The 22,881-nt window shown below is 52.1% G+C and overlaps 1 protein-coding gene across 1 annotated transcript in view; it reads left to right on the plus strand.

Annotated features, from left to right (window-relative positions):
- LOC140406738 (rho guanine nucleotide exchange factor 25-like) overlaps positions 1 to 22,881 on the plus strand; it is a 166,102-nt gene that overhangs the window by 43,252 nt on the left and 99,969 nt on the right. The window contains exons 4-5 of the mRNA XM_072494690.1: positions 13,041 to 13,107; positions 17,225 to 17,328. Coding sequence (XP_072350791.1) covers positions 13,041 to 13,107; positions 17,225 to 17,328 — 171 coding nt within the window. The remainder of the gene's footprint in view (positions 1 to 13,040; positions 13,108 to 17,224; positions 17,329 to 22,881) is intronic.

Here is a 22,881-nt window from a genome sequence, read left to right on the forward strand (position 1 = left end):
CAGTACCCCCGGATTTCTACTGCATGGGATCCAGAAGCCAGGGAGATTTTCTGGGTCACGGGTAAGATTGGGAGGGAGCAGCGCCTTACCGTATCTGGGTGAATGAAGCTGTCTGTGCTCCTGGAGTTGAAAAGACAGGCCGTCTCGTGCCCGTTGATCCGGATGGTCGTCGTAGACTTCACGAGGTGGGACTGGTCAATCGTGATGGAGGGGAGCTTCGGAAGGCGGTCGGTAGGCCGGTCGGAGGTAGCGGCGGTCAGCGGCCGGTCGGAAGGCAGCGGAGTGGTCCCAAGATGGCAGCCCCCATGAGTCACGTGGAGCGGGAGACATCGGCGACGGCATCCAAGATGGTGGCCCAATGGGTCGCGCGTGGCGGGTGGCAGCGGTGATGGCGTCCAAGATGGCGGCCCCCGTGGGTCGCGCGTGGCGGTTGGAGGATGCGTTAAAGGTGGTGGCCCTCATGGATCGCAGGTGGCTGCCAAAATTGGAAGATAGCAGCGAAGATGGCGGCGCCCACGGGTCGCACATGGCGGGTGGCGCGGCAGCTGGGGGCGGCCCTGATAGGCAGCAGGCAGCGCTGCTGGGCCTAGATGTTTTAGGGGGAGATCGGGCCTGGCAGATTTTGCAAAGTGGCCCTTCTTCCCACAGCCGTTGCAAGTTGCGTTCCGTGCAGGGCAGCGTTGTCTGGGGTGGCTACCCTGGCCGCAAAAGTAACACCTCGGGCCTCCGGCGTTGGCGGGCCGCTGCACGGCACAGGCTTGCGTCGCACCCGGGTCGGATGATGGCTGCGCCCACGAGGCCCACGAGGATGCAGCGCGGTCGGAGGTATAGGCCTCCATGTTCTGGGGGCCACCTCCAGCGAGTTGGAGAGTTGCACTGTCTCTGGGAGGCCGAGTGTACCCCCTTCTAGTAATCGCTGGCAGATATAATTTGATTTCAGGCCCGCGACATAAGCGTCCCTGATCAGCAGCTCCGCGTGCTGGGTAGCCGATATCGCCCGGCAATCACAGTTCTGGCAAAGCACACAGGAATTCTGCAAGTGATTCCCCCGGACGTTGCCGCCTCGTGGCAAGAAGGTGCCTCGCATACACCTCGTTAATGGACTTCACGTATTGTCCCTCCAGCAGCATTATTGCCTCCGCATACGAGGGGGCGTCCCTGATGAGAAGAAAGACTTGTGGGCTCACCCGTGCGTGGAGGATCTGCTTCTTCTGGAGGACTGTGAAGTCTTCGGTGAAGGATGCGAGGTACGCTTCGAAGCAGCTTAGCCAGTGTTCTGACCGATACAACAAATCCAGGTACGACCTCCACAAAACCATCCGAGATGCCAAGAGAGAATATCAAAGGGCCAGGAGGACTGCCTTCCAGACCGTCGTGTTCTCCCTCTCTACCTGTCCGTTTCCCCGGGGGTAATAGCTGGTCGTTCTGCTGGAGGCGATGCCCTTGCTGAGCAGGAACTGACGCAACTCGTCGCTCATGAAGGAGGATCCCCGATCACTATGGATGTAGGCGGGGAACCTGAACAGGGTGAAAAGACTGTGCAGGGCCTTGATGACAGTGGCAGAGGTCATTTCAGGGCACGGGATGGCGAAGGGGAGTTTTGATTACTCGTCAACAATGTTGAGGAAGTACACGTTACGGTCAGTGGAGGGGAGGGGTCCTTTGAAGTCGATCCTGAGGGGCTCAAAAGGGCGAGAGGCCTTTACCAGGTGTGTTTTGTCTGGCCGATAGAAGTGCGGTTTGCACTCCGCGCAAACCTGGCAGTCCCTGGTCACGGTCCTGACCTCTTCAATGGAGTAAGGCAGGTTGCGAGCCTTGATGAAGTGAAAAAAACAGGTGACCCCTGGGTGACAGAGGTCATTGTAGAGGGCCCGGAGTTGGTCTACTTGTGCGCTGGCATAGGGCATCTGGGGGCTCATTGAGTTCCCCAGGTCGATAAAAGATATCGTAGTTGTAGTGGAGGGCTCGATCCTCCACCTCAGTATCTTCTCATTCTTGATCTTGCCCCGCTGTGTGTTATTTAACATGAAGGTAACCGACCATTGGTCAGTGAGGAGAGTGAACCGCCTGCCGGCCAGGTAATGCCTCCAGTGTTGCATAGCTTCTACGATGGCTTGGGCTTCCTTTTCGAGGGAGGAGTGTCGAATTTCGGAGGCATGGAGGGTACGGGAGAAGAAAGCCACGGGCCTGCCCGCCTGGTTGAGGGTAGCGGGCAGAGCAAAGTCCGACGCATCCCTCTCCACTTGGAATGGGTTGGATTCGTCCACCGCGTACCATCGCGGCTTTGGCGATGTCTGCCTTGATGCGGTTGAAGGCCAATCGGGCCTCGGCCGTCAGCGGAAAAACGGTGGATTTGATAAGTAGGTGGGCCTTGTCCGAATAATTTGGGACCCACTGGGCATAGTACGAGAAGAACCCCAGGCATCCCTTCAGGGCCTTGGGGCAGTGAGGGAGGGGGAGTTCCATGAGGGGGCGCATGTGGTCGGGGTCGGGCCCTAGGACTCCCGTGTTCCACGACATAGCCGAGCATGGCTAGGCGGGTTGTGCGGAAAACGCATTTTTCTTTATTAAAGGTGAGATTCAGGAGTTTAGCGGTGCGGAGGAAGCGCCGGAGGTTTTCGTCATGGTCCTGCTGGTCATGGCCGCAGATGGTGACATTGTCTAAGTACGGGAAAGTGGCCCGCAGCCCGTACTGGTCAAACATTTGGTCCATTTCTCTTTGGAAGACCGAGACCCCATTGGTGACGCCGAAGGGGACCCTGAGGAAGTGGTAGAGGCGGCCATCTGACTCGAAGGCAGTGTATTGGCGGTCCTCCGGGCGGATAGGGAGCTGGTAGTATGCGGACATCAAGTCAACTGTGGAGAAGACTCGATACTGCGCAATCTGGTTGACCATGTCAGATATGCGGGGGAGGGGGTACGCATCGAGCTGCGTGTACCGATTGATGGTCTGACTGTAATCGATGACCATCCGGTGCTTCTCCCCAGTCTTGACGACCACCAGTTAGGCTCTCCAGGGGCTGGTACTAGCTTCAATGATCCCGTCTCGCAGGAGTCGCTGGACCTCCGACCTGATAAAGGCCCTGTCCCGGGCACTGTATCGTCTGTTCCTGGTAGCGACAGGCTTATAATCCGGGGTGAGGTTTGCGAAGAGCGAGAGTGGGTCGACCTTAAGGGTCGCGAGGCTACAGACGGTGAGGGGGGGGACAGGGGTCCGCAGAACTTTAAAGTAAGGCTTTGGAGGTGGCACTGGAAGTTGAGCCCCAGTAATAGGGCAGCGCAGAGATGGGGAAGGACGTAGAGTTTGAAGTTAGCGTACTCTACACCTTGTACAGTGAGGGTCGTGACACAGTACCCCCGGATTTCTACTGCATGGGATCCAGAAGCCAGGGAGATTTTCTGGGTCACGGGTAAGATTGGGAGGGAGCAGCGCCTTACCGTATCTGGGTGAATGAAGCTGTCTGTGCTCCTGGAGTTGAAAAGACAGGCCGTCTCGTGCCCGTTGATCCGGATGGTCGTCGTAGACTTCACGAGGCGGGACTGGTCAATCGTGATGGAGGGGAGCTTCGGAAGGCGGTCGGTAGGCCGGTCGGAGGTAGCGGCGGTCAGCGGCCGGTCGGAAGGCAGCGGAGTGGTCCCAAGATGGCAGCCCCCATGAGTCACGTGGAGCGGGAGACATCGGCGACGGCATCCAAGATGGTGGCCCAATGGGTCGCGCGTGGCGGGTGGCAGCGGTGATGGCGTCCAAGATGGCGGCCCCCGTGGGTCGCGCGTGGCGGTTGGAGGATGCGTTAAAGGTGGTGGCCCTCATGGATCGCAGGTGGCTGCCAAAATTGGAAGATAGCAGCGAAGATGGCGGCGCCCACGGGTCGCACATGGCGGGTGGCGCGGCAGCTGGGGGCGGCCCTGATAGGCAGCAGGCAGCGCTGCTGGGCCTAGATGTTTTAGGGGGAGATCGGGCCTGGCAGATTTTGCAAAGTGGCCCTTCTTCCCACAGCCGTTGCAAGTTGCGTTCCGTGCAGGGCAGCGTTGTCTGGGGTGGCTACCCTGGCCGCAAAAGTAACACCTCGGGCCTCCGGCGTTGGCGGGCCGCTGCACGGCACAGGCTTGCGTCGCACCCGGGTCGGATGATGGCTGCGCCCACGAGGCCCACGAGGATGCAGCGCGGTCGGAGGTATAGGCCTCCATGTTCTGGGGGCCACCTCCAGCGAGTTGGAGAGTTGCACTGTCTCTGGGAGGCCGAGTGTACCCCCTTCTAGTAATCGCTGGCAGATATAATTTGATTTCAGGCCCGCGACATAAGCGTCCCTGATCAGCAGCTCCGCGTGCTGGGTAGCCGATATCGCCCGGCAATCACAGTTCTGGCAAAGCACATAGGAATTCTGCAAGTGATTCCCCCGGACGTTGCCGCCTCGTGGCAAGAAGGTGCCTCGCATACACCTCGTTAATGGACTTCACGTATTGTCCCTCCAGCAGCATTATTGCCTCCGCATACGAGGGGGCGTCCCTGATGAGAAGAAAGACTTGTGGGCTCACCCGTGCGTGGAGGATCTGCTTCTTCTGGAGGACTGTGAAGTCTTCGGTGAAGGATGCGAGGTACGCTTCGAAGCAGCTTAGCCAGTGTTCTGACCGATACAACAAATCCAGGTACGACCTCCACAAAACCATCCGAGATGCCAAGAGAGAATATCAAAGCAAGCAAGAGTCACTGACAGACTCTCGGCGGTTGTGGTAAGGACTAAACTACATAACGGGCTACAAAGCGAAGCCGAACAGTATCTCTGGCAGCAGCGCACCCCTGCCCGATGAACTCAATGCATTCTATGCTCGGTTCGAGCAGTTAACCAACAATCCGCTGTCGAGTGCCCCAGCAGCCCATAATTCACCCATACCCACCATCACAGCTTCCAAAGTCATAGAACATAGAACATTACAGCGCAGTACAGGCCCTTCGGCCCTTGATGTTGCGCCGACCTTTGAAACCACTCTAAAGCCCATCTACACTATTCCCTTATCGTCCATATGTCTATCCAATGACCATTTGAATGCCCTTAATGTTGGCAAGTCCACTACTGTTACAGGCAGGGCATTCCACGCCCTTACTACTCTCTGAGTAAAGAACCTACCTCTGACACCTGTCCTATATCTATTACGCCTCAATTTAAAGCTATGTCCCCTCGTGCTCGACATCACCATCCGAGGAAAAAGTCTCTCACTGTCCACCCTATCCAATCCTCTGATCATCTTGTATGCCTCAATTAAGTCACCTCTTAACCTTCTTCTTTCTAAAGAAAATAACCTCCAGTCCCTCAGCCTTCCCTCATAAGATCTTCCCTCCAGACCAGGCAACATCCTGGTAAATCTCCTCTGCACCCTTTCCAATGCTTCCACATCCTTCCTATAATGCGGCGGCCAGAACTGCATGCAATACTCCAAATGAAATGCGGCCGCACCAGAGTTTTGTACAGCTGTAACATGACCCCATGGCTCCGACACTCAATCCCTCTACCAATAAAAGCTAACACACCGTATGCCTTCTTAACAACCCTCGCAATCTGGGTGGCAACATTCAGGGATCTATGTAAATGGACACCGAGATCTCTCTGCTCATCCAGACTACCAAAAATCTTACCATTTGCCCAGTACTCTGTCTTCCTGTTATTCCTTCCAAAATGAATTACTTCACATTTTTCTGCATTAAACTCCATTTGCCACCTCTCAGCCCAGCTCTGCAGCTTATCTATGTCCCTCTGTAATGTGTTACATCCTTCCGCACTGTCCACAACTCCACCGACTTTAGTGTCATCGGCAAATTTACTCACCCTTCCTTCTACGCCCTCCTCCAGGTCATTTATAAAAATGACAAACAGCAGTGGCCCCAAAACAGATCCTTGTGGTACACCACTAGTAACTGGACTCCAGTCTGAACATTTCCCATCAACCACCACCCTTTGGCTTCTTCCAGCTAGCCAATTTCTGATCCAAACTGCTAAATCACCCTGAATCCCATGCCTCCGTATTTTCTGCAATAGCCTACCGTGGGGAACCTTATCAAACGCTTTACTGAAATCCATATACACCACATCAACTGCTTTACCCTCATCCACTTGCTTGGTCACCTTCTCAAAGAACTCAATAAGGTTTGTGAGGCACGACCTACCCTTCACAAAACCGTGTTGACTATCTCTAATTAAATTATTCCTTTCCAGGTGAATGTACATCCTATCTCTTATCAACCTTTCCAAGACTTTGCCCACAACAGAAGTAAGGCTCACTGGTCTACAGTTACCGGGTTGTATCTACTCCCCTTCTTGAACAACGGGACAACATTTGCTATCCTCCAGTCTTCTGGCACTATTCCTGCAGACAATGATGACATAATGGTCAAAGCCAAAGGCTCAGCAATCTCCTCCCTAGCTTCCCATAGAATCCTAGGATAAATCCCATCCGGCCCAGGGGACTTATCTATTTTCACACTTTCCAGAATTGCTAACACCTCCTCCTTAAGAACCTCAAGCCCTTCTAGTCTAGTAGCCTGTACCTCAGTATTCTCCTCGACAACATTGTCTTTTTCCTGTGTGAATACTGATGAAAAATATTCATTTCGCACCTCTCCTATCTCCTCGGACTCCACGCACAGCCTCCCACTACTGTCCTTGACTGGCCCCACTCTTACCATAGTCACTCTTTTATTCCTGACATATCGATAGAAAGCTTTAGGGTTATCCTTGATCCTACCTGCCAAAGACTTATGTCCCCTCCTGGCTCTTCTTAGCTCTCTCTTTAGGTCCTTCCTAGCTAACTTGTAACTCTCGAGCGCCTTAACTGAACCTTCACGTCTCAACTTTACATAAGCCTCCTTCTTCCTCTTTACAAGTGATTCAACTACTTAAGGACACGCAGTAGCTGTTCCTTGAACCAGCTCCACATTTCAATTGTGCCCATCCCCTGCAGTTTCCCTCCCCATTCTATGCATCCTAAGTCTTGCCTTATCGCATCATAATTGCCTTTCCCCCAGCTATAACTCTTGACCTGCGGTATATAACTTTTATCTTTGAAAGTTGCCACTCAAGTGGATAGAGCTGTGAAGAAGGCTCGCGTTCATTAACAGAGGGATTGAATTTAAGAGCCGTGAGGTGATGATGCAGCTGTACAAAACTTAGGTAAGGCCACATTTGGAGTACTGTGTACAGTTCTGGTCGCCTCATTTTAGGAAGGATGTGGAAGCTTTGGAAAAGGTGCAAAGAAGATTTACCAGGATGTTGCCTGGAATGGAGAGTAGGTCTTACGAGGAAAGGTTGAGGGTGCTAGGCCTTTTCTCATTAGAACGGAGAAGGATGAGGGGCGACTTGATAGAGGTTTATAAGATGATCAGGGGAATAGATAGAGTAGACAGTCGGAGACTTTTTCCCCGGGTGGAACAAACCATTACAAGGGGACATAAATTTAAGGTGAAAGGTGGAAGATATAGGAGGGATATCAGAGGTAGGTTCTTTACCCAGAGAGTAGTGGGGGCATGGAATGCACTGCCTGTGGAAGTAGTTGAGTCGGAAACATTAGGGACCTTCAAGCAGCTATTGGATAGGTACATGGATGACGGTAAAATGATATAGTGTAGATTTATTTGTTCTCAAGGGCAGCACGGTAGCATTGTGGATAGCACAATTGCTTCACAGCTCCAGGGTCCCAGGTTCGATTCCGGCTTGGGTCACTGTCTGTGCGGAGTCTGCACGTCCTCCCCGTGTCTGCGTGGGTTTCCTCCGGGTGCTCCGGTTTCCTCCCACAGTCCAAAGATGTGCGGGTTAGGTGAATTGGCCAATGATAAATTGCCCTTAATGTCCAAATTGCCCTTGGTGTTGGGTGGAGGTGTTGGGTTTGGGTGGGGTGCTCTTTCCAAGAGCCGATGCAGACTCAAGGGGCCGAATGGCCTCCTTCTGCACTGTAAATTCAATGATAATCTATGATTAATCTAGGACAAAGGTTCGGCACAACATCGTGGGCCGAAGGGCCTGTTCTGTGCTGTATTTTCTATATACCTATCCTTTTCCATCGCTAAAGTAAACATAATCGAATTGTGGTCATTATCACCAAAGTGCTCACCGACCTCCAAATCTAACACCTGTCCAGGTTTCTTTCCCAGTATGAAATCCAATATGGCCTCGCCTCTCGTTGACCTATCTACATACTGTGTCAGGAAACCCTCCTGCACACATTGGGCAAAAAAGGACCCATCTAACGTGCTCGAACTATAGTGTTTCCAGTCAATATTTGGAAAGTTAAAGTCCCCCATAACAACTACCCTGTTACTTTCGCTCCTATCCAGAATCATCTTTGCAATCCTTTCCTCTACATCTCTGGAACTTTTCGGAGGCCTATAGAAATCTCCCAGCGGGGTGTCCTCTCCTTTCCTGTTTCTGACCTCAGCCCATACCACCTCAGTAGACAAGTCCTCATCGAACGTCCTTTCCGCCACCGTAATACTGTCCTGGACTAACAATACCACCCCTCCCCCTCTTATACCACATTCTCTGAGCTTACTGAAATATCTAAACCCCGGCACCTGCAACAACCATTCCTGTCCCTGCTCTATCCATGTCTCCGAAATGGCCACAACATCGAAGTCCCAGGTACCGACCCATGCCGCACGTTCACCCACCTTATTTCGGATGCTCCTGGCTTTAAAGTAGACACACTTCAAACCACTTTCCTGCCTGCCCGTACACTCCTGCAACTTTGAAACCTTACTCCTGAGCTCACTACCCTCAACCTCCTGTATATTGGAGCTACAATTCAGGTTCCCAGATCCCTGCTGAACTAGTTTAAACCCTCCCGAAGAGCATTAGCAAATTTCCCCCATAGGATATTAGTACCCCTCTGGTCCAGGTGTAGAACATCCCGTTTGTAGAGGTCCCACCTACCCCAGAATGAGCCCCAATTATCCAGGTATCTGAAACCCTCCCTCCTGCACCATCCCTGTAGCCACGTGTTCAACTGCTCTCTCTCCCTATTCCTCATCTCGCTAGCACGTGGCACAGGTAACAACCCAGAGATAATAACTCTGTTTGTCCTAGATCTAAGTTTCCACCCTAGCTCCCTGAATTCCTGCCTTACATCCCTATCCCTTTTCCTACTTATGTCATTGGTGCCTATGTGGACCACAACTTGTGGCTGCTCCCCCTCCCCCTTAAGGATCCCGAACACACGATCCGAAACATCGCGGAACCTGGCACCTGGGAGGCAACACACCAATCGCGAGTCTCTCTCGTTCCCACAGAATCTCCTATCTATCCCCCTAACTATGGAGTCTCCAATGACTAATGCTCTACTCCTCTCCCCCCTTCCCTTCTGTGCAACAGGGACAGACTCTATGCCAGAGACCTGTACCCCATGGCTTACCCCTGGTAAGTCATCCCCCCCAACAGTATCCAAAGCGGTACACTTGTTATTCAGGGGAATGACCACAGGGGATCCCTGTTCTGACTGCTTCCTCCCAGCCCCTCTCACCATCACCCATCTGTCTTTATTCTTTGGAGTAACTACATCCCTACAACTTCTATCTATGACTACCTCTGCCTCCCGAATGATCCGAAGTTCATCCAACTCCAGCTCCAGTTTCCTAACACGGTTTCTGAGGAGCTGGAGATGGGTTTCCTTCCCACATATGTCATATGTCAGCAGTGACACTGACGGTGTCCCTCACCTCAAACATTCTGCAGGAGGAACATTGTACTGCCTTCCCTGCCATCCCCTCTAGATAAAACAAGACGAAAAAAGAAGAAAAGAAGAGCTTACCTTCTATTCACTAAACCCCTTAGGTTAGAGGAGGTGGAAGGGTGGGGGACACTACAAGTGTAGTGTCTCGGGTTTAGCAACCGCCCAACTTATATACAGAACCTACCTGATTCCCAAGCTGCACTCCGGCTCCCTCTCTCTCTCCCGCTCCCGGAAATGAAGGCCGCTGGAACCTGGGGGTAAGTTTAAACACTTACCTGCTTCACAAGCTGCACTCCGGCTCCCTCTCTCTCTCCCACTCCCGGAAATGAAGGCTGCTGGAACCTGGGGGTAAGTTTAAACACTTACCTGCTTCACAAGCTGCACTCCGGCTCCCTCTCTCTCTCCCGCTCTCGGAAATGAAGTTAGATAGGTAGTCAGATAGGTAGTCAGATCGGCCTTCCTGAAAGTGAACCCTCGGAAGCCGACGGGCCTGGACGGGATCCCTGGTCGTGCACTCAGAGACTGCACCGACCAGCGGGCAGAGGTATTCGCGGACATCTTTAACCTGTCCCTACTCCATTCCGAGGTCCCCATCTGCTTCAAGAATACCACCATCATACCGGTACCAAAGAAGAACCAGGCAACATACCTCAATGACTACCGTCCGGTGGCCCTGACTTCAGTCGTAATGAAGTGCTTCGAGAGGTTGATCATGAAGCGCATCACGTCAATACTCCCAGAACGCCTTGATCCACTGCAATTCGCATACCGTCGCAACCAGTCCACATCAGACACCATTTCCCTGGCCCTACACTCATCCCGAGAGCATCTCGAAAACAAGGACTCCTACATCACACTCCTATTTATTGACTACAGCTCCACCTTCAACACCATAATCCCAGCCAAGCTCCCATCAAAGCTCCAAAACCTAAGACTTGGCTCCCCACTCTGCAACTGGATCCTCGATTTTCTGACCCACAGACCACAATCAGTAAGAATGAACAACAACACCTCCTCCACAATAGTCCTCAACAGCGGGGCCCCGCAAGGCTGCGTACTTAGCCCCTACTCTACTCCCTATACACACACGACTACGTGGCAAAACTTGGTTCCAACTCCATCTACAAGTTTGCTGACGATACGACCATAGTGGGCCGGATCTCGAATAACGACGAGTCAGAATACAGGCAGGAGATAGAGAACCTAGTGGAGTGGTGTAGCGACAACAATCTCTCCCTCAATGCCAGCAAAACTAAAGAGCTGGTGATTGACTTCAGGAAGCAAAGTACTGTACACACCCCTGTCAGCATCAACGGGGACAATTGGTTACCCCATGTCCCTCGGGGAATATGAGCTCCCCCAATGGGTCGGGAGGGGGGGCAGCAATCATTAGTAGTGCAGCTCTACTAGTGTGGCCAGTGTGGTACCGGCTGGAGAGGGAACCAGTAGTGAACTACTGGCTCTCTGTACATATTGTTGTAAATAAAGTAACTTTCTGTTTGACTCTACAAACACATGCCGGATTCTTCATGGCCCTCACAAAAGAACTCTTGTGAAATGCCAAGAGACAAAGGACGACCCAAATCTTGTTATATTGTCACTCCGATTCACACCTCCAAAGGCTGACGTGAAATTACATGCAGAATTGCTGAATGGAAGAAAATATATTACTACGCTGCCATGCAAAATATACCCACTCCGTGACCAGGAGGAAGTGAGACTCACTGCAGCACAAGAAAGAGGAGGTCAGCGCGTCAATAAACATACTAAATCCCAACCTGAGAGATATTGAAAGGACAAAGTGTACTATCCAATCATGAAAACCTGAAGCCCAGCAATGGTTGTTGCTGAAGCTGGAACACCAAGGTTATACATAATTGAGTCCAAGAGATTTGTTACGAATCACTAGCTTTTGGAGCACTGCTTCTTCATCAGGTGAATGAGCTGTGCTCTGAAAGCTAGTGATTCGAAACAAACCTGTTGGACTTTAACCTGGTGTTGTAAGACTTCTTACTGTGCCCACTCCAGCCCAATGCCGGCATCTCCACATCATACATAATTATGACTGAAACTGGTAAACAAATGAGGAGAAACAAAGTCCATTTTTGACACCAGAGCTGGGAAAATTGAAAAGACCAACATCACCAGATAATGAAACATTAACAACAGCAAATATGACTCCTGCTACACAAGGGAAAGCACACACACTTCGGTAGGCAGTGGTGTAGTCGTATTGTCACTGGAATAGTGGTATTGTCACTGGAATAGTCATCCAGAGAGCCAGGGTTATGCTCTGGGACCCCGGGTTCAAATCCTACCATGGCAGGTGGTGATATTTGAATTCAATAAAAACTGGAATTAAAAATGTCTAATGGTGACCATGAAACAATTACCAACTGTTATAAAAATCCAACTGATTCACTAAAGGGTCTGGTTTAGCACAGGGCTAAATCCCTGGCTTTGAAAGCAGACCAAGGCATGCTAACAGCACGGTTCAATTCCCATACCAGCCTCCCCGAACAGGCGCCGGAATGTGGCGACTAGGGGCTTTTCACAGTAACTTCATTTGAAGCCTACTTGGGACAATAAGCGATTTCCATTCATTCATTTCATTTCATAGTGTCCTTTAGGGAAGGAAATCTGCTATCTTTACCCTGTCTGGCCTACAATGTCTCCAGACCCACACAGCGATGTGATTGACTTTTAACTGTCCGCCACTGAAATGGCCTTAGCAAGCCACTCAATTCAACGGCAATTAGGGACGGGCAACAATTTTGGCCCAGTCAGCGAAGCCCACATCCCAAGAACGAATAAAACGAAGCATCCCAACTCACCACTTAACGCAATAAATGCCAAATCTACAGGATGGAGGCACATCTTACCATCGAAAGAGTGCTTAAGTGATTAATGTTTTAGAAAGAATACACACCCTATATTTTCTTCTCCTGTTCATGCTGTTCAGAGACAGGAACGGGAAACATCGCGCAAAGTGCGTTTAAAATAAGCATGAAAGCTTGCCACGATCGCCCCCTTCCCCAACCCCCAGCAATGGTAGCCAGCTATTCCCGCCATTGAAAGTGGGGAAGCTCATTGAATACATTTGCATCTCATTATAATAATCGCTTATTGTCACAAGTAGGCTTCAATGAAGTTACTGTGAAAAGCCCCGAGTCGACACATTCCGGCGCCTGTTCGGGGAGGCCGGTACTGGAATTGAACCCGCGCTGCTGGCCTTGTTCTGCATTACAAGTCAGCTGTTTAGCCCACTGTGCTAAACCAGCCCCTAAAGTACATAACCTTTTTAAAATATATATATTTTATTACAGGTATGTCCTAAATGAACTTGTTCAAACTGAGAAAGTTTATGTTAAAGACCTGGGAGCTGTGATAGAGGTAAGATTAATTTTATCTAATTAGAATACCACTGAAATGAGTTCACTGTGAGAGGCTCTCTCAACCCAGTTGCTTAATTTTGGAGCCTAGAATTTATGATTAGAGAGTATCTCTGGGGTGGTGAGATCTCCACTCACAACATTTGTGACTCCTCAGATAATGAATCAGTCCACGTCAAAATGCAGCAAAACTTGGACAATGTCCAGGCTTGGGCTGACAAGTGGCAAGTTGCATTCATGCCACACAAGTGCCATGCAATGACTATCTCCTACAAAAGAGGATCTAACCAGGGCAGCGCGGTGGCACACAGTTAGCCCTGCTGCCTCAAGGCACCGAGGTCCTAGGTTTGATCCCGGCTCTGGGTCACTGTCCGTGTGGAGTTTGCACATTCTCCCTCACAACACAAAGATGTGCAGGCTAGGTGGATTGGCCACGCTAAATTGCCCCTTAATTGGAAAAATAAATAAATTGGGTACTCTAAATTTTAATTTTTAAAAAAAGAGAGGATCAAATCACCGCCTCTTGACATTCAATGGCAATGCCATCGCTGAATCATCCACAATCAATATTCTGGGGTTACAATTGATCAGAAACTGAACTGGGCTCGCCATATTAATATTGTGGCTCCCAGGGCAGGTCAAATGCTAGGAATCCTACGTCGAGTAACTCACCTGACCCCCACAAAGCCTGACCACCATTTACAAGGCACAAGAATGTAATGGTATACTCTTCACTTGCCTGGATAAGTGCAGCTCCAACATCACTCAAGAACATAAGAACATAAGAACTGGGAGCAGAAGGAGGCCATCTGGCCCCTCGAGCCTGCTCCACCATTCAATGAGATCATGGCTGATCTTTTGTGGACTCAGCTCCACTTTCCGGCCCGAACACCATAACCCTTAATCCCTTTATTCTTCAAAAAACTATCTATCTTTATCTTAAAAACTTTTAATGAAGGAGCCTCAACTGCTTCACTGGGCAAGGAATTCTGTAGTTTCACAACCCTTTGGGTGAAGAAGTTCCTCCTAAATTCAGTCCTAAATCTACTTCCCCTTATTTTGAGGCTCTGCCCCCTAGTTCTGCTTTCACCCGCCATTGGAAACAACCTGCCCGCATCTATCCTATTTATTCCCTTCATAATTTTATATGTTTCTATAAGATCCCCCCGCATCCTTCTAAATTCCAACAAGTATAGTCCCACTCTACTCAACCTCTCTTTGTGGTCCAACCCCTTCAGCTCTGGGATTAACCTCGTGAATCTCCTCTGCACAACCTCCAGTGCCAGTACGTCCTTTCTCAGGTAAGGAGACCAAAACTGAACACAATACTCCAGGTGTGGCCTCACTAACACCTTATACGATTGCAGCATAACCTCCCTAATCTTAAACACCATCCCTCTAGCAATGAAGGACAAAACTCTATTCACCTTCTTAATCACCTGTTGCACGTGTAAACCAACTTTTTGAACTCGTGCACTAGCACACCCAGGTCTCTCTGCCCAGCAGCATGTTTTAATATTTTATCATTTAAATAATAATCCCTTTTGCTGTTATTCCTACCAAAATGGATAACCTCACATTTGCCAACATTGTATTCCATCTGCCAGACCCTAGCCCATTCACTTAACCTATCCAAATCCCTCTGCAGACTTCCGGTATCCTCTGCACTTTTTGCTTTACCACTCATCTTAGTGTCGTCTGCAAACTTGGACACATTGCACTTGGCTCCAACTCCAAATTATCTGTGCAAATTGTGAACAATTGTGGGCCCAACACTGATCCCTGAGGGACACCACTAGCTACTGATTGCCAAACAGAGAAACACCCATTAATCCCCACTCTTTGCTTTCTATTAATTAACCAATCCTCTATCCATGTTACTACTTTACCCTTAATGCCATGCATTTTTATCTTATTCAGCAACCTTTTGTGTGGCACCTTATCAAAAGCTTTCTGGAAATCCAGATATACCACATCCATTGGCTCCCCCTTATCTACTGCACTGGTATTGTTCTCAAAAATTCCACTAAATTAGTTAGGCACGACCTGCCCTTTATGAACCCATGCTGTGTCTGCCCAATGGGACAATTTCCATCCAGATGCCTCGCTATTTCTTCCTTGATGATAGATCCCAGCACCTTCCCTACTACCGAAGTTAAGCTAACTGGCCTATAATTACCCACTTTCTGCCTACCTCCTTTTTTAAACAGTGGTGTCACGTTTGCTAATTTCCAATCCGCTGGGACCACCCCAGAGTCTAGTCAATTTTGGTAAGTTATCATTAGTGCATTTGCAATTTCCCTAGCCATCTCTTTTAGCACTCTGGGATGCATTCCATAAGGGCCAGGAGACTTGTCTACCTTTAGCCCCATTAGCTTGCCCATCACTATCTCCTTAGTGATAACAATCATCTCAAGGTCCTCATCTGTCATAGCTTCATTTCCATCAGTCACTGGCATGTTATTTGTGTCTTCCACTGTGAAGTTCGACCCAAAAAACCTGTTCAGTTCCTCAGCCAGTTCCTCATCTCCCATTATTAAATCTCCCTTCTCATCCTCTAAAGGGATGTTTACCTTATTTATCTTAGCCACTCTTTTTTGTTTTATATATTTGTCGAAACTTTTACTATCTGTTTTTATATTCTGAGCAAGTTTACTCTCATAATCCAACTTACTCTTCTTTATAGCTTTTTTTAGTAGCTTTCTGTTGCCCCCTAATGATTTCCCAGTCCTCTAGTCTCCCACTAATCTTTGCCACTTTGTATGCTTGTAAGCTCAACACCATCCAGGACAAAGCAGCCACCTGATTGCTCCCCCTTCCACAAACATTCAAACCCTCCACCACCGACGAACAGTCGCAGCCGTGTGTACCATCTACAAGATGCACTGCAATATCTCACCAAGGTTCCTTAGACAGCACCTTCCAAACCCCTGACCACTACCATCTAGAAGGACAAGAGTGGCATATATCTGGGAACCCCACCACCTCCAAGTCACTCACCATCCTGACTTGGAAATATTTGTCCGTTCCTTCACTGCCCACTGGGGCAATATCCTGGAACTCCCTGCCTAACAGCGCAGCGGGTGTACCTACACCTCAGGGACTGCAGCGGTTCAAGAAGGCAGCTCACCACCACCTTCTGAAGGGCAACTAGGGATGGGCAATAGATGCTGGCCTACTTAGTGACGCCCACATCCCGTAGATTAATTTTTAAAATTAAAAACATTGGTGCCCTCAAGCTCCTCCCCTGCCCCCTGTCCATCCCTTCCCCCAAATCCAGCCAATATTCCAGACACAGGCTCCGTTAAATACATTCTACTGGAATAAGAAATATGAATCGGGTTCTCTGACATGTTCGGGAAGTCTCCCCAGGGAATCAATGCTGGCATCTGCAAGCAGGTCAAAATTGTTTTCTAATCTTTTAAACAGAGGGTGCTGACTTGTAGAAACTTTTCACCCTACAGTCAACCCCATGTACTCATAGTTCTAGTGGTGTAAATTCCAGAAAATAAATTGAAGGATGGAGTTCCGTCATTTTATGTGCAGCCTAAACTTTTGTGCATTTCCTACATGGCCCATGATGTATTAGGAGATGGCCAATAGGGAAGCATTCTCTAAGTTAAATCCATTGGCTTCTCACCCCATTTGTCCAGTGATCAGGATTCCAGAAAGAATCCAGCAGCCAGCTCAGTGACAAACTGGGGCCACCAAATACCCTGGCCTGGAACCCCAAACCTCTTGTCATGCAATATGCTTGATTGAACCTTTTAATAAAGGGCAAATAAACTACAGAGTCTGAATATTTGAAGGCAGCACCAGGAGCCATCTACCTATTTCTGCTTCACCTTCTCCACTTGCGCCCTAAAAGGGTGCCCACTGGGAATATTTAATGGAGGTGACCCACCTAATCCCAATACTCTAGTGGAGTCAAGGCCAGAGATCAGTGGCACCTACTGTTCTGCATTGACACTGGTGGGGCAGGCCTGAAGGTTTTCAGGGCCTTTATTTATTTGAGTTTATGCATTGGTAAGGAACTGTAATTAGTAATTTACTAACAAGGTTTGATTACAGGAGGCTTTATTTGTGATACCAATTTCTGTACATTTCTGATATTTTAGGGTTTCATGAAAAAAATGGAAGAGAAAGGAATTCCTGATGATATGAAAGGAAAAGATAAGATCATTTTTGGAAATCTTCAACAGATCTATGAATGGCACAAAAAGTATGTAGGTAGCCATCTTAGATAGCTATTGTTAAAGAAACAAATCAATAATTTGTGAAGGGAATTCCTTTTATTTTCTCAAATCATGTTTCTTTGTTAATTTTCTCCACTTTCTCTGAAGATATCTGTTGTATTGTGAGGCAAGCGACGAGGCAGAGTTAATTCACAATAGTGATTTATTTAACTAAGAAGAGCTTTATATACAGAACAGCACAACTACGATACAGGTCTTGTTCCCTCAACTCCTAAGTTAACTCTGACCAAACCCAAACAGCCAGGTCTGTGTCCAGATAGCTGATAGGCTGGTGTTTGCGTAGTCTGCTCGCATAGGCTCTGGACCGGTCACATGGCTCAAGAAGGACTGCCCCCAAAATGATAATCTTTAGTATCACAAGTAGGCTTACATTAACACTGCAATGAAGTTACTGTAAAATCCCTAGTCGCCACATTCCGGCGTCTGTTCAGGTACACCGAGGGAGAATTCAGAATGTCCAATTCACCTAACAAGCACATCTTTCGGGACTTGTGGGAGGAAACCAGAGGAAACCCACACAGACACGGGGAGAACGTGCAGACTCCAACAGATAGTGACCCAAGCTGGGAATCGAACCTGGGACCCTGGAGCTGTGAAACAACAGTGCTAACCACTGTGCTATCATGTCACCCAGAAAAGGGGACCACGCTACCACATTCCTCCCTCCTTAAGATCCCTTGCAGACCCCTGACAGACAAAAAGTAGAAAAACTCTTATTTACAATTATATACAGACAAAGAGAGTTACAGTAAGGGAGTTGAAAGCGAAGTTCATACAGTATGTCTATCAGGTGACTTCCTAATCCTTGCCAAACGTCTCAACTTAGCAACTGGCTTTTCCAGACTGGAGGCATCTACAGCAAGGGCAAGAAAATTGATAGATTCCAAAGCAGGAGCAGTGCTAACAACCACTTTAACTCCATCTGTGACCCCTGATGATTCTCCTTGAGACGATCTTGCATCAAACAGCACCAAGCAGCACGGTAGCACAATGGTTAACTCAGCTCCAGGGTCCCAGGTTCGATTCCCCGCTGGGTCACTGCCTGTGCGGAGTCTGCATGTTCTCCCCGTGTCTGCTTGGGTTTCCTCCAGGTGCTCCAGTTTCCTCCCACAGTCCAAAGATGTGCAGGTTAGGTGGATTGGCTGTGCTAAATTACCCCAGTGTCCAAAAAGGGTCGGTTGGGTTGCTGGGTTACGGGGATTGGTTGGAACTGTGAGCTTAAGTGGGGTGCTCTTTCCAAGAGCCTGTGCAGACTCGATGGGACGAATGGCCTCCTTTTGCACTGTAAATTCTATGACATCTATGAAAACTAGGCAAGTGGTATGGGTGGCTGGGATTGGGCCGACCCATCCATTTGCGGGGATGACAGTTTCTGATCTTTTCGAATGATCAACATGTTTTCTCCCCTCACTGCCTTTAGGTCAATGACATAGGGGGCGAAATTCTCCGTTATCGGCGGAAAGTCCGCCGATCGGCGCCAAAAACGGCGCAAATCCGACTTGCGTCACGTCGGAAAAATGGGTCGATAGTCTCCGGCCCGAAATGGGCTAGCAGCGACGTAACGGGATCCGCGCTTGCGCAGTGGTTCACGCCGTGCAGCGTCATACGCGCTGCACGGCGTGACGGCTCATAAGGCCGCGCTGCTCCCCCCCACCCGACCGCAACACCCGACCGCAACACCCGACTGGATGGCTGGCCGTCGCTCAGCCCCGAGGTTCGAGTCACGCGATGTGGAGGCGCTCCTGGACGCGGTGGAGCAGAGGAGGGACGCCCTGTATCCCGGGCACGGCCGCAGAGTTGCCCCACGCCACAGCCGGCGTCTGTGGAGGGAAGTGGCAGAGGCCGTCACCGCTGTGGCCCTGACACCACGGACAGGCACCCAGTGCCACAAGAAGGTGAACGACCTCGTCAGAGCAGGCAGGGTGAGCCTCCCCCATATCCCCCATATCCCCCCCTCCCCCATATCCCCCATATCCCCCCCTCCCCCATATCCCCCATATCCCCCCTCCCCCATATCCCCCACTCCCCCATATTCCCCCTCCCCCATATCCCCATATCCCCCCCTCCCCCATATCCCCCCTCCCCCATATCCCCCATATACCCCCCTCCCCCATATACCCCCCTCCCCCATATCCCCCCTCCCCCATATCCCCCCTCCCCCATATCCCCCTCCCCCATATCCCCCCCTCCCCATATCCCCCATATCCCCCTCCCCATATCCCCCCTCCCCCATATCCCCCTCCCCCATATCCCCCCTCCCCCATATCCCCCCTCCCCCATATCCCCCATATCCCCCCTCCCCCATATCCCCCATATCCCCCCTCCCCCATATCCCCCCTCCCCCATATCCCCCCTCCCCCATATCCCCCATATCGCCCGCTCCCCCATATCCCCCATATCCCCAAGTGAATCCAGCCCTAACCTTAACCTCTGCAATGCACGCGCAACCGATGGCGTGCATTCATATACCTGCCTAACACTGTTGCCTTTTACCCCTGCCCCCCCCCCCCCCGCACAGGAGAAGCGCGCACACAACAATAGGGAGCATGTGAGGACTGGAGGAGGGCCCGCTGATGAGAGGCCACTGACCGTACACGAGGAAAGGGCCCTGAAACTGGCTGGCGGACCTGAGGACCGGGAGGTTGCTGATGCAGAGGTCGGGGGCGTACTAGCGAGTGAGCCACCGACAGCCCATCCCCATATCCTCCCTCCCCTATATCCCCCTCCCCCATATCACCTGATCACTGCCTGATGTCTAACCATGCATGCTTCATTGTGTATCGCAGGACCAAACGTCCAGGCACCCATCCCCGCAGATGCAGACCGCCCGCAGGATGCCCCTCGGAGACCACAGGAGACGGAGAGACCCGCACCCTCCAGCATGCGACGCCCGCAGGATGCCCCTCGGAGACCACGGGAGACGGAGAGACCCGCACCTTCCAGCATGCGACGCCCGCAGGATGCCCCTCGGAGACCACAGGAGACGGAGAGACCCGCACCCTCCAGCATGCGACGCCCGCAGGATGCCCCTCGGAGACCACGGGAGACGGAGAGACCCGCACCCTCCAGCATGCGACGCCCGCAGGATGCCCCTCGGAGACCACAGGAGACGGAGAGACCCGCACCCTCCAGCATGCGACGCCCGCAGGATGCCCCTCGGAGACCACAGGAGACGGAGAGACCCGCACCCTCCAGCATGCGACGCCTGCAGGATGCCCCTCGGAGACCACAGGAGACGGAGAGACCCGCACCCTCCAGCATGCGACGCCGCAGGATGCCCCTCGGAGACCACGGGAGACGGAGAGACCCGGACCCTCCAGCATGCGACGCCCGCAGGATGCCCCTTGCACACCACGGGAGACGGAGAGACCTGGAGCAACAGGGAGACGACACCCCCGTCACGTGCGGGAGCGACCACCCAGCGATGAGGGGGGCAGCCACAGGCCCCCGTCACATCCGAGCCAGGACACCACTACCCAGGACACCACTACCCAGGACACCACTACCCAGGATTCCACTACCCAGGATTCCACTACCCAGGACACCACTACCCAGGACACCACTACCCAGGACACCACTACCCAGGACACCACTACCCAGGACACCACTACCCGGGACAGCACTACCCAGGACACCCCTACCCGGGACAGCACTACCCAGGAAGACGAAATACCGGACAGTGAGTCAGAGTGGATGGGTGGAGACGAACCCCCACCCCAAAGTGCCATGGACTCAGAGTGGGACGAGGAGCACGACACAACGCCACTGCTGTCACCAACACCCTCCACCATCGCAGAAACACTCACCACGGTTGGGCACTTTAGTGATGAGGCGTCTGGTACACTCACTGGTGCGCACAACACAGCCGTCCCGGTACAGCAGGTGGAGGTAGGAGCAGCAGAGGGACCGGGCGGTCGGAGGGCAGCCCAGCCCAAGCGAACATCTGCCGCCCAGATGGATCCCGGGTTCCTGCAGTTACCACACCCACACATAGATCCGATGCAACCACCGACCCGGAGACGAGCGAAGAGGGTGACGGGCGGCTTGCGGCGGCTGCGGTCGCAGGTGGAGGAGTCCACCCGCGTCCAGGAGCTGGGAGTGGTGCCGGTCATGCGTGCCACCCAGGCTGACACCGCACGGGTGGCGTCTGCGGTGGAGGCAATGGGTGCGACGGTGTCAGACATGGGGAACGGTTTGCGAGGCCTGGGGCCTTCCGTGCAGGCGGCGTCTGTGGCCCAGGAAATGGCTGCCCTCTCACAGGAGGCCATGAGCCAGTGCCAGCGCCAGATGGCAGAGGCGCTCAACGCCATGGCCCAGTCTCTGCAGGCCATCGCTGAGGGCATCAGCGCCAGTGGCCATGTGCGAGCCGGCGTCGCACTGTCACAGACAGGGTTTGCCAACACCCTGGGCTCCATGGCTGCAAACCTGCAGACCCCTGTCGATACCAGCATGGGCCTCCAGGACTGGCAGCGCCAGATGTCGGGGGGGCGTCGGATGGCCAGTCCGTTCGCATCCCCCACCCATGTAGAGGCCTGGGGGCCATCGGGCACCCCGAGGGAGGAGGAGGTGGTGTGGTCCGTCCCGGCTCCCTCTGTAGGGGAGGTCCCGGTACACCGCGACACCTCGGACTCCTCCCCCTTCCGTCCCAGGTGCATCGGGTGGGCAACGGGCAGGACAGGCTGGCAGCTCGCCATCCCAGTCGCCCGGGCCGCAGCCTGGCCCATCTAGGCCAGGACGCCCCAGGAAACGGCCGCCAAAATTATCCAGTGTCAGAGGGCAGGAATCACAGGAGTCCACCTCCAGTTCTGCTGTACCGTCTGGGGAACCACGTAGACGTAGTCAAAGGGCCCGTAAGGCCAAACAATTAGACACTGAGTAAGTTGGCACGGGTGCAGGGCACAGATGAGTTTTAGGGGCTAGGGCACGTGCATGAACTCCTTTGGTTATTAAAGTCAATGTTACACCTACAGAAGCTGCCTTTGTGCTCTGTCCAAAGTGTGCGGGGGTGTCATGTACGTTGAGCGCAAGTGTGTGTGTGAGGGGTGGTCTTACCTCAGCCCCAGGTGAGGCTGCACCCTTCCCCCTGGGCCGCCATCAACATCCCCCGGGCAGAGGACGGGACCGTGCGCTGCAGTGTCACAGCCGCATGCAGGGATGGTCCGGGTGGATGGTGGTACTGTGGCCATGGGTCAACGATGTAGAGCCAGGAGCTCATCGCAGGGCGGGTTGTCATCATCCTCCATGGCCTGCGATAGACACGCGTCCACCCGCAACTGTGTGAGCCCGGCCCGTTGTGCCGCAGGTGGATCGGCAATGGGGGGGGGGGGGGTGCATGCGGGTGGGGTGGGTGGGGTTGGGGAGGGGGGTGAGGGTGCTGGGTGGGTGGATGGGTGGGGGGTGTGGGTGGTCGGCTGTTGCCATGGTGTGCGGTCTGTGGCCATACTACCCGATTCCCACGCCCATCTAGTCAGTGAAGCGGGCGTCTATCAGTCTGTCCCGTGCCCGCTGGGCCAGCCGGT

Source organism: Scyliorhinus torazame, chromosome 2, assembly GCF_047496885.1.
Source record: "Scyliorhinus torazame isolate Kashiwa2021f chromosome 2, sScyTor2.1, whole genome shotgun sequence".
NCBI lineage: Eukaryota > Metazoa > Chordata > Chondrichthyes > Carcharhiniformes > Scyliorhinidae > Scyliorhinus > Scyliorhinus torazame.